This window comes from Vanessa atalanta, chromosome 14 (genome assembly GCF_905147765.1).
Source record: "Vanessa atalanta chromosome 14, ilVanAtal1.2, whole genome shotgun sequence".
In the NCBI taxonomy this organism is placed as follows: Eukaryota; Metazoa; Arthropoda; class Insecta; order Lepidoptera; family Nymphalidae; genus Vanessa; species Vanessa atalanta.
This window is the reverse complement of record NC_061884.1, coordinates 593,468-611,443: the sequence shown is the minus strand read 5'-3', so window position 1 is coordinate 611,443 and position 17,976 is coordinate 593,468. Positions and strand designations below refer to the sequence as shown.

At 32.0% G+C, this 17,976-nt stretch overlaps 1 protein-coding gene across 1 annotated transcript; it reads left to right on the top strand.

Annotated features, from left to right (window-relative positions):
• Positions 1 to 658: 658 nt before the first annotated feature.
• On the top strand, positions 659 to 6,086 carry LOC125068789 (dopamine D2-like receptor). The gene is made up of 7 exons (XM_047678101.1): positions 659 to 774; positions 1,484 to 1,736; positions 2,584 to 2,771; positions 3,600 to 3,710; positions 4,457 to 4,666; positions 5,019 to 5,230; positions 5,872 to 6,086. Exons 1-7 carry the CDS (start codon positions 716 to 718, stop codon positions 6,084 to 6,086), a joined length of 1,248 nt encoding a protein of 415 aa, XP_047534057.1. The 5' UTR covers positions 659 to 715.
• Positions 6,087 to 17,976: the final 11,890 nt, after the last annotated feature.

The window sequence follows — 17,976 nt, the reverse complement described above, 5'->3', positions numbered from 1 at the left end:
AATTCCTTATAAATATATGAATTCGTCAATAAAATCTATCTTTAGTAAAATAATAGAAGGATTAAGAATCTACGTACATACTATAATATATATGTTTACTCGTCGAAATTCTGATTTTTTTTTGCTGTAGTAATCTCTATCGGGTGTCTTGTGGAGGACCCAGATCTGTAGCCCGGGATCCCCTAAATTTTTATGATATTATTTAAAATTGTCGTTATTATTGTTCTTTTTTTAAAGATAAAAATGTTTTTGTGTCATTCATAAAAGACAAGTTAGCTGTTGATGACTTCCCAATAAACATGCTAGATACCTATAAATATTCAATAGATTTTTTTGTTTATATATTATAGTTTTAACTAGTCTATAAAATAATATAAAATACCTACAAAAATATATCAGTATTTTATTCGCCACCTATCGATACAGTTACAGGAAAAATTAAAAAAAGACGATATTGAATTTAATATAAGTATGCTTAAGTAGAAAAATGCTACAAATATCTTCAAACAAAATTGACAAGTTCGAAAAGAAACCGATAGAATTACTCAAATCGCGTTGATTTATTTGAACACTGTATTTGGGAATCCAATTGGATTTTCTCGGTTATTTGTGTGTTCGAAATTGAACTTTATAATATTGATTTAGAATATAATTTTGTTTACAGGTGCATGGATCGTGGGGTTTGCCGGCTTTCATCTGTGATGTATATATCGCGATGGACGTCACATCTTCTACTTCGAGCATATTTAATTTAGTCGCCATTTCTGTTGATAGGTAAGCTAAATATATTGACAGCTCAGAAAATTCATCATACTTTATTCTTATTGCAATCACCAAATATCCTAGTAATGTTATATTTTTAAAACACGAGATTATTTTAGCCTTGGTATCAGTTTTCATGCACTCCATAATGTGGCAAACTCAATATTAATTTTAACTTGGACTTCAAAAGTTGACAACTTAAATTTCAGTTCCAAGCATTTCTTTACATAAGTATACGATTTTTGTTTAGTTAATTATTAGTTAACAGGTCAACTAAGTTCGAAAAATAAAAAAATGCGCACAATAGTAAAACATAACTATATATTTTTATCATAACATTTAATTAATTCCAATGTGTCTAGCCTAAAATGTAAAGGTTCATATATTTTAAAAATCGTTTTAAAAAAAATTAGAAATAATTACCCTTTCACTATAGTTTGAGTACAATAAAAAATCCGAATCCATTTTTATACAATCACATTAAATTCATATTTGCATCAACTCCAAACTTAATACTTACTTTTTGTAAAATAACATATATAGGATATATAAATATCATCCACTATTTAAATGCAACATTAGTTATAATAACAAATATAGGTCAATTAGACAATTTTTTTGCCATAAATTTATATGAAATTATTAAAAATAAGCTTTGGGGTGGTTTTTGTTTTTTGAAAGTGTGAAGTTTATATATAACAATAAATAATTGTTTCCTCAGATATATAGCAGTAACACAGCCAATAAAATATGCGAAACACAAAAACAATACACGCGTGTGGTTCACCATCGTCCTCGTGTGGCTGGTCTCGGCTGCCATCGGAGCGCCCATCGTCCTCGGCCTCAACGATACACCCGACAGGAACTTTGACGAGTGCCTCTTCAACAGTCAGAACTACGTCCTCTACTCTTCGCTAGGTTCCTTCTACATTCCATGCATCATGATGATGTTCCTCTACTATAATATTTTTAAGGTAATTATAAATATCAAAACTTATATTTCAGCGGTACTTGGCCTTAAATACGCAATCTTTCTCTAAGAATCGTATTTCTCAATTTTCACAAACTAACACAACAGCTAAATATACAACCTTAACAGCTAGAACAGCTTAATGAAAGAAATTGGAAATACTGTCTTTTGTCTGTCTGAGAGAGACTCAGTCTCTCAGTCTCTCGTGAAATATTGAAAATCGTTTTAGGCTATTTTGTTGATACGAATATTCTTCAATTCATCCAAAGTTCTAACCCGTGTATGCTGAGTTCCTCTCCCTTTTAAGGAGAAGGTTTTGGAGTTAATTCCACCACGCTGCTCCAGTACGCGTTAATATTGTAATAATTGTAATCATAATCGTATATCACTTTCTGATATTTCACGATCATTTTCTGCGGTGAGCTTCGAGTTTTCCTTACAGAATAGTATTATCAATGTCAGAGGAAAAAATATATATAATATAAAAAAGTTACACAACACCACCGATATCGTCAAGCCAGAATTATGGTCCATATAATTTAGACTTTAAATTATCGATCTTGATTTATTTTATGCACTATTGCTATGAAATAGATGACTTAAAGAATTTAGTATCACTAAGTGAAAAAGTGAAAAATCACGCGACATTTTTCTTTAACTTTAATATAATTTTCCTTCATCTTTGAAACGCTTGAACGTAAATTGTTCTCTTACTTAAAGTTCTAAACAAATATTGTAACTTTAGGGCCTGTTTTTAAAGAAGAAATAAAGATATGTTTTGTTCGATTGACAATTATGTCTTATAGTTATAGCATTATTATTATGTTATTAAAGAAACTATTTTAATACAGGCATTAAGAAATCGAGCTAAGAAGCAACGTGCAGCCAAAAAGCCTCCAGTATCTGGTGACACGATAACCGGAGCAACGGCGGCTGTCGTGATAGAAAATGTAGCTCAGACGAGACAGCTCGAAACGGCGTTGGACGACCGACCTACTAACACTGGCTCCGGTAGCAACGAAGAAGATCACGAAGACAGGTATCCTATATCGTATAATAAAAAACTTAACCTAAATTTTTGTTTCTAACGTCGAATAAAATTCATAATATAAATCTTTCAACCAAATGTTTTACATTTATAAGAATACATACCCCACAATAAAGCTGACTCCATTAAATTCGAGCCGCAACACCAAAACAATCATTGATTCTTGGAACAAGGATTCCTAGAGAAGCTCTACCGCCAATAAATGGTCTACCTATATATTGCGGTTTCAATAATTAGACAGTGTTTATTATTAATATTTAATTTACTGTTAGTAATGACATAGATACCGATCTAATTAATTTCGGTTGGAATTCGATATAGTTGAACATAAATTATCGTGACATTACTCGGATTATATGAAATAGATTATCATCTCTTAGAGTAATAGCGGAGGTGTTTATTTCAAGGTCATTGGAAAATATTACGAGTCTAGTTGAATTATGTGTATTTTTTACATTACACGCTGCTCCAATGGGGGTTGGTGAATACACATGTGGCAGAATTTCGTTGAAATTAGACACATGCAGGTTTTCTCACGATGTTTAGCATCACCGCCGAGCATGAGTTGAATTTTAAATACAAATTAAACACAGGAAATTTCAGTGGTGCCTGCCTCGGTTGACCCGAAATCATCGGTTTAGATGCACGCGTTCTAACCACTGGGCCATCTCGGCTCTCACTTTATTGCACTCCAATAAATAAAAAATACACTACATACGCATACAATATGTAACGGAATACTGCATTGGGTGCCTTAGCAGTGGCTTAGTTTGATATAAGTATTATTTTCGTCAATTAAACTTTTCCTATGTTTTCTAGTTTCGACAAGCGCTCGGTGGATCTTGAAGCTGATGCTGAAGAGTGTCACGTGATCCCGAATGATAAATCGACAGAATTCATGCTAGCAACTGTCCCGGAAGATAAGATTAAGTAAATATTGTTTACTAAACAACCATTGAAACATTCATAATGTAATTATGAGCCTGTACCATTGTATGTTTGTGTAATGCTCAGGAATATATTAGGGAATGAGAGAATTAAGGACAATTGTGTAATAATATTGTATCGAATTAGGAATTGAAGACGTTATGTGTTTGGAGAATTAGTTTATATTTCCGAATAAAACCAGAGTTTAGAATATTCCTATTTATTATTATTATTTGGTTAAAATTCGTATCAAAGTATGTTTCAAAGAAAAAGCGTGAAGTTGAATCACATACAAAAGATTCTATTCGCGGTTTTCTCCTTAACTTTGTATTGGACTATTAATAGTTGTTATTATTTGTCATGACAATGATTATGGTTACATGTATTCTGAACAAACAGCATTAATGCTGTATTGTACAAACAGATAGAAACTAAAATTCCCTTTTTCGAGCAATGTCATTGAATTTAAGGCAAATAAAAAAAGTTGGTTTTAAGGAAAAAATAGTTTAAATTCCTCGCAATGTTTTCCTTCATCACTGAGCTTGAGCTATATTATGAATACAAATGAAAACATGTAAAAACTGAGTGAAACATGAAATTCAATCTACTATCATCGCTAAAGATAGATGTATTTATCCACTGAGACATCTTGGCATATCAGTTTCGAACCTAGATTAGAAATAGAGGATAACACTGCTAATTGTAAAGATTTTAATATTTATATTGAGTAAAAATATATATTTTTCTAGGATACCCAAAAAAAGTTTCAAATCACAACCAATACCAGATCCAAATGGTAATAATGATTCTGGATACGCACCCTCAAACATAGAAGACATTATCAGAGAACATGTATCACCACCCCCATCCCCCGCACTCAAAGATGCCACGGTCTTGAAAAATATGGGCTGTGAATCAAAATGGAAGAAAAATGGAAAGAGAGTCGATGCGGATTCTAGGTAAGGCGATCAATGGTCGTGATTTAAGCTGACAGCAGTCGCCTATTATGTATTTTTAATATAAAATCAAATAAAATAAGACTTGAAAAATGCCAATGTTTGAGGAACTCAAACACAAATAATCAAAAATATAAATTCGTAACTAAAGCACTTATCTTGTATTAATTATACAGTATGTTTTTAAAAAATATAAATAACTAACTTAAAGAATATGCTTTCCCTATTCCTGTGCTTATTTCGCGGGAAACTAAAATGAAATTAAAATAATTAATATTAGAAATTATTTATGTCTCAGGGCTTAGATGGTTTATAAATTCAGCTTATACATTCGGACATTGTGATTTTGTTGTAGAAACGCATCAATTGCTTTCCGATCGGATGACGACCTAAGATCAAGTCACTACGACATCCGCGATGGATCGTCCTGTAAAAAGGAAAGGAAAGCCAGCGCTGCGACCGCAAGATTTACTATCTATAAAGCCAATAAAGCGAGCAAAAAGAAAAGAGAAAAATCATCTGCTAAAAAGGAAAGAAAGGCAACAAAAACGCTAGCCATTGTATTAGGTAAGTCTTAATATTTATTGGGCTATTGCTTTTCTTTAAAAGGTTCTCACTTTTCAATCTTTTCATACTTGAAAGGAAATATAATAGCTCAACGGGCACCGATTCCGTAAATTTTACATCAGGAGACTTGAAATATTATTTTCAAATGAAAACGGTTCACTATATTCGAAAATAATAGACCATTATATAAAAATAAAGGTGACCGTATATAAAAATCGTTACAAATATTTTTTTCTTTCACTTTTTTGTTCGGTAACGAGATTTTTTTCCCCGGAACTCTGTCAATCAGTAAATTTTCTAACGAGTTGCACGATTTTTTCGTAAGATTGGCGAGAAGTTAGTTTTTGGAAATAATTTCTTAACTTCTGTAAATGGTCTACGTTCCTTGTGAGGAACTTGTTAGTAGTTACTAACTCAGAAACTATTGATATCGTAGGCTTTTTTTGTTTTCTTTCTTATTTAATAATATGAAAATAATTATAAAAATTTACAAGACACGAATAACCAGTTTTATAATTCGCACTAAAGATTACACCTTTGAACAAATTTATTTTTTATTTATCTTATAAAGGAAGAATCGTAGACGAATATTACTAAAATATTGTGTGTTTCTGCTAACCCATGAATCGTTTTGTTCTCAGGCGTTTTCCTATTCTGTTGGACCCCATTCTTCACGTGCAACGTTTTAGACGCTATTTGCGGAAAATTCGGCCTTCAGTTCTCCCCAGGAGTCACTGTCTTCATCCTTAACACCTGGCTCGGGTACATCAATTCATTCTTAAACCCTGTCATCTATACCATTTTCAATCCTGAATTCAGGAAGGCCTTTAGGAAAATACTCAAGTGCAGCACCTAGCCCATAGATTATTTGGTCGTTTTCACTCAGTAGATCTCCAAAATAAGTATATTCAGGTGTTTTGTTTAATAGAGATGTTATCTGTATGGTGAAGCTTTGAATGTGTGTCGATAAGAATTATATATCATCAAACTATAAAATATTCTATGACAACGAATAAAATTTATCATTTTTGTAAAGGGTTTCGGGAGATCTACTAAACGGCCAAATATTTATCTTGAATAAAGTTTATTACTTTGTGATATTTCAGTAACTGTAAATGTTTATGTAGAATCTTAGCATATCAAAATTATTAGATTTAATATCTTAATAAGTATGTATTATAATATAATTATATCCTAAGGTATATTCTACTCAACTATCAGTATTAATTGTATAATGTAAAGTTTTGTCTTAGTCAAAATATTGCCAAAGTATAAAGGAAATTTATTGCAGCTTTAGTTGTTTTAAGGTTGTGATATTTTTAATTTTAGATTTTTAATTATTTCCAATGTAAAAACTCAATGCGAATATTTAAGAATAGATTTAAATATAATTATTATTTTGTTATTTATCCTAAGTATCATTGTGTTTAAAATATTTAAGAAACTCGTAGTATGGCGCATATAAAAGACTTAGTGGCTTAAATTATCTAAAAGAAATTGGAACACAAATTTATCGTGTGATGTTTTTCTTGCATGAAACATATGAATTCTGTTTTGTTTAGTTTAGTCGACGCTTCGTCTTTTCCGTCCAATAGCAAAGTCTCTCAATGAATACAAGTTTGTTGAATCTTCATAGAAAATCAATAGAGGAAAATGTTTTATTGTCAGCACTTTATTTAATCTCAATAACACTTACATAAATCTACACAAACATTATAAAGCTAAACATTTTGTTTGTTTGAATACGCTCATATTAAAATCATCCAATTTGATTTACAAAATATTATTATATTAGATAACCTGTTTATTGGGAAATTTTAAGGTAGCTATTAAACATCATGCTTCGACACTCGACAACAGAGCAGTAAAGTTATTTCATCTTTGAGAATACTGTGTACAAATATAGAAAAAAATTAAATGTATTATACTATTATAATTAGCAATCTTTTGCGACTACGTACATGTATGTATCGAATTTCGCATTAGATTACGCCTAAAAGTGATATATTAAATAATTTTATTACATAGTTCAGAATTAATATTATCTAACTATATTCGGTTGAAATAGATATGTCGCTGATAACACTAGAAATTAATATTCGAAGTGTCCAATGACGAGAAAGTGCACGACGCGATTTGATACTGTAGTGTGTAAATGATTATAGTGTTAGATTTTAAATTAACATGGTTATTTTTATTACTAACAGTATTTAAAACGGGATATTCACCGTGTTTGTTGTCGACAACGAAGCGTACTGTATCTTGTCGTATCAACGAACATATCAAGGTGGTAAAAGAAATCAGCCATCGCGGAACATCTTCTGGAAGCCGGGCCGAACTATTGGATCGTGTTTCATAATGCTCAGATACTTGCGACAGAACGCCATTACATACCCCGACTGGTAAGAGAAGCCATTGAAATTACTAAATATAGTAATTTTAATAGGGAAGATGGGTTTCAACTGTCGAAAGTATTCAATCCAGTGATAAAGTTATGCAAACCCTTGAATAACAATACAAAAAATTCGCGAATCGATACGGTGAGTTTCGTTTGTAAAACACGGGATCGAGTTTCGAGTGCAAATAAAACAAATAGTAGAGGTGAAAGTGACAATGGTAGTGGTAACCAGTGTTTACGCAGCAAACGTACGAGAAAGGAGGTAGTCCGATATGGACACTTCTAATGCCGTCAACATCTACCCGCAAACGTCAGTCTCGTGAACAAGACATTCGTAGATAATGTCGAAATATCGAGCTCAACCAAATAAAAATAAAAAACATGGTAAATATCCCGTTTTAAATACTGTTAGATTATAGTGTTTTCATGTTTTTGTGCCATAAAAAAAGCTGAAATTCCTATGAAATAAATTTTATGCAAAATTAATTAATAAATGCCTTTCAAATGTAGATTATTCTAGAAATGTTCGTGATAATGTGTACAATACTTGAACTGGTACACGCTCATTGCTCAGAATCGTAATAAAAATTATATAATGCTCACTATTATACAATAACTCTTTTTTATTTACACGTTTATGTAATTTCCAATATATAATCATTTCTTTGCTCAAATTACCTTTGTATTAATATTTTATAACTTCTAAGACTTCGAACCTACAAACATATTTAAGTAGATATTATTATCATGACCTTGTTATAATCCACTTCCCTAGGATAAATAAATTGTTATTAAATGTATTATATAATTGTAAATGATAGCCATATCTATTATCTCTTTGTTTTCGTCTCAGAGTTTATTCAAAATTAGAAAATTGTATTATATTATATGTAAATTACAATTATGTAACGTTTATCTAAGTCATGTAATTCTAAAAAGTGTAAGTAGTTGGCGTCTCTTTTACTAAGCTAAATTTATATGCAAATAATAGCAATATATTGACGTGCATGCGCTGTCTCCATGCATTTTACTGGATTACATATTTAAGAATTCTGTGAATAATTATGTAATTAAATAGTACTTATGATTACATAATCGTAACATCTAATGTTAGTTCCTTTCTTCTATAATTACTCATTTATATTAAGCATACATTAAGATGATAATAGAATTAAATTTAATTAGTTTTAACATATTTTTCGTTAAAACAAAGGAAACAGACGTTATGCCAAAGGATACTTTTAATATAATTTAAGTGCTTTGTAAAAATCTAAAGCTTTTTAAGCGGCTGTATTCAAAATCAAAAAATCTATGTACAAGTAGAATTTTAAATTTCTATGCGAAGTGATGATAATTTTTAAATATATAATATTCTGTTTTTAAAAAGGTTTTTTATTTATAAATTTTAATATATTTTTGAGATTGAAACATATAGTTAGCGATTAAATTTTTTAATATGTGTTTTTTGTTAATTCATTAAATTAAAAAGGGCAACATTGTAACGGTTTGACAGTATTTAACCATCAACGTCAGATATATTAACCATTCCTTACGTGACTCTATTTACTCTGACCCCTTACCTTTTAAGCATAGAAAATGTTATTTATTTGGGAAGACAACGGTTTTTCAGAAGACGGGTCTAAATTACACTGTGTAGAACTTTTTTTTTTTGTCATTCTGATCTGCGTAGGAATATTCTCTGTGCCATTTAGTTTGGTGGTTCAATGTACTTGTGTGTTTTTATATCCAGGCAGCATCACAAGGAAATATCCATATTACAAATTTTGTTTGTCATATTTCTTGTTGAGATCTAGTGTCCCTTGTGTAATTGATTGTATTCAGGGTCAGGACAGCCTCCTCAGGTCATCTCTATTAGGATAGACATTAAAACTTGTGGTCCAGAAATTCTTTGCGAACGAATCGCCTTAGAATGTCTCTTTAACACTTTACCGTGAAGTTACCCGTACTGACATAAACTCCTAATATTTTTAAACACTACAAAAGTAAGAATATCGCTTAGCGATGCTTTGGTAATATTGGATGACGATGTAACAACATCTCATTCCAATGATTGACTACCGAGTGGGTTTAGTACCAGCTTATGAGGCTAGACTAAGCTTAAGAGAGGAGATAGCCCAGTGGTTAGAACGCGTGCATCTTAACCGATGATTTCGGCTTCCAACCCAGGCAAGCACCACTGAATTTTCATGTGCTTAATTTATGTTTATAATTCATCTCGTGCTCGGCGGTGAAGGAAAACATCGTGAGGAAACCTGCATGTGTCTAAATTCTGAAACGATATGCCTCATTTGAGCAGCGTGGTAGAATATGCTCCAAAAATTTTTCCCCAAAGGCAAAGCAAGCCTTAGCCCAGCAGTGGGAAATTTACAGGCTGTTAATGTATGAGGCTGTCTGTTATCTGTTATCGTTAGTTATCTGATTTCCGGAGTCCAAAGCCTGCGTCGATTCTAAAAGTTATCATTGTATATACTCCTGTCTCGGAAACCACAAGAAGCCTATGAACTATTTCTGGTGTTGGGTTTGCCCATTACATAATGAGAGAGATATTTTTTGGTTAATCTTCCTTAAGAATTGCCCAGGATATAACCATCAATATTCAAAATTATATAAATGCCAATGTAATCGATACTAATACCCTTAAACTCCTAATACTATTTGTCTTAACGTCAAAATTATCCGGTAAACGATTTACGGAATCTCGAAGGCGGAATAAAGTTTAATTACTCGACTCAAAGCTCCCAGCCGCCTACGAATTAGTTACTTGAACAAATTTAACTAGCCTTTTTTCTTGTCTCGAGAAGGTCATAAGGCCTTTAACAGACAGTGAAGTGTATTAATTATTTTGTGGTATTTAATTTATATATATAAACAGGATTACTTATTAAACGATAGTATATTTACAGCACTAACTTTAGTTGCATGACTTTTTACTAAATATAACAAAATATTACGAATGTATTTTCAGAGATTCTTGTACCGTCTGACACTTTTTAGATCTGTTTTTTTTAATGAATAGCAACGTAATGTCTTCCGTGTGGTATGAATCATTATAATGATTATAAATACAGTAATAGTTATGAGTTTCCACTCGTTTCACGCAAAGGACATACTTTCATACAGATACTTTAAATTTAGAGGTTATCGTTCGTATTGTAACCGAGAACCGCGTTTATAAAGATTCTGCGTAATTATTTTTAAGGTAGTAAAGTAACATTTTACAGTAAAAATATCTGCGGTCCGAGAATTCACATACGCTTAAGAAGGGGAGTCTGATAGGTATCCTTCGACTTTTTCTGACAACTTTTATGAAGGTTCATAATAATCAAATAAATTCAAATCAAGCGCATTTTATTCAAGTAAACTTTGCAATATAGCGTTCTTGTATCAGCATTTGTATTTTTGTACAAGCAATCAGTTTAGTAGATCGTGAAAACATAACAAACGCATAATCAAACATTTTCACATTTAAAATATTAGTTAAACTAACAGTGTAAGTTAACCTTAACTGAATTATTAATAATCATCAATCAGTAATCGGAATTTACAATCGTAGACTTTAAATCCATATCGTTATTAACTTAGATAAATTATTTTTATTTATTAGTTTAAATAAGTTTTGTTTTGGTATGTAAACAATCCGGTAATTAAGAAATGACTGATGGAAGGTCAATATTAATGTAAAAAAAAAGTAATTTTAATTATATTTTTTATGTAATGATGCGGACGAATAAATGTCCTATTTGACAATAAATGTTCACCACCGGCTATTGAGGCGCTGTAAGTAATATTCACCATGCCTTATTGCACCAATCACGATGTCATTACCCTCGTGACTTGACCCATGTATAGCTACTGGCTCACTCACCCTTCAAATAACACAAAAAACCAAGTATTGTTCTTTGGCGCTAAACTATATGATGGCAAGTTAGGTCAGTCAACAGTAGATACATTATCTCATCAAAATGAAAAAAATTACATTTCAAAATGATCTTAGCAAACTTCTTTTTTTTACGGGTAGTCTCACCATGCACTGTCACATTGCACAAAATGTATTAAAGATATTAACATAATCAATGATGTCTTAGATTTTCGCGATTATTACACATTGAAATAAAACTAGTTTTTAACGGATTTCGCGCACTTTGCAGTGTCCGTGGTCACGGGCAGACTGCAAAGTGCTCGAAACGTCGGGATGTTAAAATAATTAATATACGCGATTAAATCCGTTAAAAACTAGTTTTATTTCAATAATCAATGATTTGAAATAAAAATTATAAAACATTTTTTTAAAACTGGTATTTATTAATTACTATTGACGACCTTCGTGGTCGAGAAGTGCGTACACCGGTTTTCATGGGTACGCCACTCCGAGGTCCCGGGTTCGATTCCCAGCCGAGTCTATCCAGAAAAAGTTCATTAGTTTTCTATGTTTTCTTAGGTCTGGGTGTTTGTGGTGCCGTCGTTACTTCTGATTTTCCATAACACAAGTGCTTTAGCTACTTACATTGGGATCAGAGTAATGTATGTGATGTTGTCCAATGTTTATTATTAATTATTATATAATAAAACCAATAACATTAGAAATGAGCACAGATAAAATTCTTTACTTTTCGATTGAACTGAGAGCGGCTATCGTGACATAACATGTCTAAGTCTTTTACTTGATTACTAATGGTGATCAATATCATTATGTTAACCTCGATATGACGGTTTTTTCCTAATTGCGTTCTATATAATCTGGTATTAAAAGAAACGACTCGCATTACGGGAATTGATGCGAGAGACGTTTAAGTAAGATCTTGATAAAAGTTCCGAACACTCAATATTATTGTTAAATAAATTAAATTAAAAAAATATATATAAAGTAGAAAAAGCAAAGTAACATCCTGCTGGATTAAAACCTCCTTTCCTTGCGAGGAGAAGGTTTTGGATAATATTCCATTGCGAGTAATTGTACTAAAATATACATGAGTGATATCATGTATATTTTAGTACATTTTCCGCCGGGAATTGCTGAAAAAACAGGATGGAACAAATACATAACTATACCAGAAAATCGGTATTCGTGTCCCTGCTGCCGTATACCATTGGAATGGTGATTGGATGAACTGTATCATTACATAAAACAAAAACAAGTCGCTTACTGCTGTATGTCCCTTTGTATACTTTGATCTTCGATGCGGTTTTTTAATAGATAGATTGATTCAAAAGGAAAGTTCATATGTATAACCCATGTACACTATAGTAGATAAACACTGATAATTTTAGAGGTTTCTAAAGTGATATCGTAAATAAACACATTTTTTGCGCTTACATTGCAAACGCTGGCTGAACCCTACGAGATAGATCAAAGTAATGTACTACAGTATTGTACACCTTGAAAGATCTTCAAAAAAGTCTGAGATGGTATATGTCTATCTCTTAGGGATAGCCCACGGTAACTATTTTTTATCCTTTACTTTTTACGAGAAATAATGGCTTATTTACGAAGCGATTTTAAGCAATACAGCATTAATCCTTATCCAATTAAGTTACCTTAAATACATTGTGAATTTAATATAGATCAATATGGTCCTGTACAGCATGCAATTAAAATAAATATTTTCGAAGATATTACGTTATTGCAGGTACATACCCTGAATTTTAAATCGTTTTGTATTGTCTAATGACAAAAAAGCTGTAAACGTTGAGTTTAAGACATTCTGAAGTATATTTAGTATCAGCATTGCACCTGTCCAAAGCCGGGGCGAGTCGCTAGTAAAATACAAAAAAATCAGTTAAAATATATGTATACACGTGCCATTATCGGTCGGTGGAACGGCGTCGGGGTCTATTAATCTGAAACAGATTTAAGAAACAAATATTTTAATACATAGGCAGTCGTTTATCTTTAGCAGAGTCGATCCCGAAATGATGAACGTTCAAGGCAATTCCGTTGTTATTAAGCCAGCAATCTGCCAGATCACGATGATCCGAGTAATTATTTCAAATCACTATGTATAGATATATACGTATGTTCAGACTATCATATATATATTAATATAATTAGTTTTAAGTTTATAAATTATTTTTGAAATAAAAAATTGCAAACTATTTCAATATCCAGGGTTGCTTCTATATAGGAATTCTTTATAAAGTTTGTGCACTGAAATAATTAAACGACGCATAATTAATAATAACGAAACAGCAAAGAAATGGCGTGCCATGGATTCTTGTATACAAAATGATCATCTTAAATCTTAATTCAATGTAGAAGCATTACACTTACTTATTGATTGTCAAATTAAACACTACCACCTGTTCGGAAAAGTGTATACCCTCACCTGAGAAGAACCGGCGAATGAAACTAAGCGGGTTTTTCTTATGTTAATTTTATTTACAAATATTCAATATCAAAAGAAAACGCTCCATTTGTCCTTTTATCTATTTATCTCCATTTATCTCTTTCATCAATTTTTAAGATAGTAGCTATTATCAACAAAATTTGGTATTTCAATAAATGGAACCACACAAACCAACGAAGATATAAACACCATTAAAGATATATTCAAGTATTACAAATCATATGATATGACATTAATGATAACTTTTCCTCATAAACACTCGCAACGTAAGAAATATTAGCCGTTTCTTTCAATTTGCTAGAAACCACGTAACCTAAGACGTGAAATATCGCCTTCCCCATCGGATTTAGTTTGATCACCCGACTTATATCAGAGGAGATTGAATTTGTTTGAATAATTGAAGTCAATATCGATCCGAACATAGTAAAAGTACTCTCAGAAAATTAAACGCAGAAGTCCCCGGATCCTCAATCATAAAATACAATGTAGATGGCCGGTGTAGGTTATTGTATAGGAGGCTATCAAGAGCCTATCTCATCACAAAGGCTATAATACGAGGCTGATCAACCCAGGAGACGAGATCTGACTATACCGAGTGTCACAACGATAGCATGAATGCTATTCATACTTTTCTACCATATTCTAGTCCAAGTCGTAAGCGGAAATTGTCAATTTTCCAAATACTTATTTACATATTAATCGTTAAAATTCGTAAACAGTAGTAATGTATTGCCTGACAATGTCCCTCAGGTGGAATTATTTTGAAACGGATGTATTCGCTTATTCAATTCTGGTTGATGGTTCTTCAATATATACTGATTTCCTCACAGTGTTTTCCTTTACCGCTTATCATGAAATAAATTATTCAAAACGCAAATTTAGAAGTTGGTTGGCGGACGAACAAATGGGCCACCTCATGGTAAGTCACCATCGCCTAAAGAAAATGGCTATGTAAGAAATATTAACCATTCCTTACATCGCCACTGCGCCACCTTAAGAACTAAGATATTACGTCCTTTGTGCCTGCAGTTATACTGGCTCACTCACCCTTCAGAACACAACAATACTGAGTACTGCTGTTTGACGGTAGAATATCTGATGAGTGGCTGGTATCTACCCAGACGGGCTTGCACAAAGGCCTACCACCAAGTAAAGTTTAGGTTCAGGTTCGGTTCACGTGCTTGAACTTCAATTAACTGTTATTTTTAATGAACAAACAAATGAACTATTTCTTTATTTTTTATTTTTTTAGCATTAGCAGCCCGTAAGTGTCCCACTGCTGGGATAAGGCCTCCTCTCCATTTGAGGAGAAGGTTTGGAGCATATTCCACCACGCTGCTCCAATGCGGGTTGGCGGAATACACATGTGGCAGAATTTCGTTGAAATTAGACACATGCAGGTTTCCTCACGATGTTTTCCTTCACTGCCGAGCACGAGATGAATTATAAACACAAATTAAGCACATGAAATTTCAGTGGTGCCTGCCTGGGTTTGAGTTCGAAATCATCGGTTAAGATGCACGCGTTCTAGCCACTGGGCCATCTCGGCTCATTTCTTTATTATATATTAACAATCACAAATAGCCAATTAAAAACCTCACTGATTTTTTTTCTATTGAATGATATAATTTGATTTAATTTGAACCAACAAATTAACTGAAACAATATGCAAACTATATAACTATTGTATTTTTTGTATATAACTATTGTATATAAAAATATAATACATTAATTGACTATTCATAATAATTTACATTGGAAGATTAAAAAGAACAAGAGTTATTTGCTTTAGTAATTTCGACCTCGAAATCTTTCAAATTTTAGTATAACATCAATTACAATGTAGTTTGAAGACTATTAGAATTTGAAACCGCTTCCTTCCATATTATGGACCAATCATAAACGCGGATAATGGTGGAGTTGTCTCGAAGCCCGAAGTCAATTCCTGGCACATTGTCCGTAGAGAAAGGCCCGATCCGCTCAGTTCAGCTAAATGTACTTTTACGATGATTTTATTACAGATGTTCTTAAGTCGTTTCACAATTGTGATCAGTCTTTTGAAATATTTTAAGCCCATTCTTTTCGACAGTAAACTTCAATAGTATCAAATTATTGAAAACTTTTTCCTTCTAATCTACTTTTATGGAGTGGATTTGTGCAACACATCAAAAATTCTACACCATCACTTAGTTTTGTTGTACTTCGGTTTGACGTTTGTGAGCCAGTGTATTTACAGGCAGGGACAAACCATTTTAGTTCCCGAGGTTAATGGCGTCTTGTGTATGTAAAGGATTGCTAATATTTCTTCAGGCTCAATATATATCAGTGGTTAAGTGCCATCAGTTGGTATTTGCTAGTCTGTCTTTTTTTTATGGCATTAGTTGGCGGACGAGTATATGGGCCACCTGATATGACAAAGTATGTATAGACAAAGGCGCTGTAAGAAATCTTAACCATTCCTTACATCACCTATGCGCCACCAACCTTGGGCATTAAGATGTTATGTCCCTTGTGCCTGTGATTATACTGCCTCACTCACCCTTCTAACCGGAACACAACAATACAGTGTACTGTTATTTGGCGGTAGAATATCTGATGAGTGGTTGGTACCTACCCAGACGGGCTTGCACAAAGTCTGTCTACTGATTTGAAACCAAAAAATGCTTATACCTGTCGTGTATTACGACATATGATTTAATTTATTTGCTAACTATTGTAGTAATAGTTAGCAACTATATTAAAACATAAACATATCTGCCAAAATATTTGCAACGAACATATGTATGCAATATAAAATATCATGTACTGAAGTTGATGGTCCAGCAAGGCTCATTTAGCGGAGAGTTATAACAAAGTACAAAAACCTTCTCTATGAAGAAAGACATATTTATGCTAACTGTCTTGGTGGTAGATCAATGCCGATATATGTTATTTTAAAACAGATACCAAAATTCCATTTAATATATAAGAGTATATGATTTAAATAACGAATATCTGACGAAAACAAGGAAAATATATATTCCTCTGAGTTTCGAACAGGTAGAATTTTAATATGTTGAATAATGATTTTTTTTTTTATGATAAGACTTTAAAAATCAAATAGTCTACGAAATTAAATACAAGAGAACCATTATTTATTTAAATTGTCTTTTTTATGTATACAAGTGCAATGACATAATGCCGAATTCCACTCAAGTAAATAATTCTTTTTTCTTATTTTTTTTTTACTGTTAATACTAAGTAGGAGATTTGTTTTTTCTTTGTGTATGATATGGGTTAACTATTCTGATGATTATTTGTTGAGAGATAATTTATCTCGAGTGTGGTTTAATTTAAATCTTATAAAAAATATTCAACCCTATCAAATTAATCTCAGATGTACGTTGCTATGGTATTATGAGCTGGCGAGTAAACAGGTTATACTTTTAGACTGAAACATTCGTACGAGTACTTATTTAACCGCAGGAGAGGTTATACTTGTATTTTAAGATTTATTTTTCAGTGAATACGTTCGATCCCATCATTAAGTGCCACAGAGTGTAACTATATTTATTTAACAATAATATTATTGAGAGTAAACAATTGAAAACTCTAAAGGAAATTATCTAAACTCTGAATGGAAGATGTATTGGCTGAATGTCATAAACTCCTCTGATTGAACGGCTCCACTTAGGAAAAAGGCTAGGATTTTTATTTAATAGCAAAATAAGCTAGAAATAGTACATATATGTATATATTTAGCTGTCTTTTGCAACTAACTTCGCATTGTCATGTTTTGACGTAATTTCCGTTCCACCACGATACTTAAGAAGCATGTTTAATTTATTTACTAACAATTAAAGTAATCGTTAGCAAATAAATTATATAGAAGATTTTATGATTGTAATTACGAATATCTGACGAAAAAAAGGAAAAAAAAATATTACTCTGAATTTCGCACAGGTAGAATTTTAATACGTAATTTAAATATATTAAATAATGTT

Bases quoted from the DNA above. Each gene is read 5' to 3' on its own strand.
- LOC125068789 (XM_047678101.1), top strand. From the start codon at position 716: ATGGACGTCACATCTTCTACTTCGAGCATATTTAATTTAGTCGCCATT. The intron at 4,667-5,018 runs GTAAGGCGATCA...ATTTTGTTGTAG, and splicing joins AGAGTCGATGCGGATTCTAG to AAACGCATCAATTGCTTTCC. The intron at 5,231-5,871 runs GTAAGTCTTAAT...TTTTGTTCTCAG, and splicing joins AACGCTAGCCATTGTATTAG to GCGTTTTCCTATTCTGTTGG.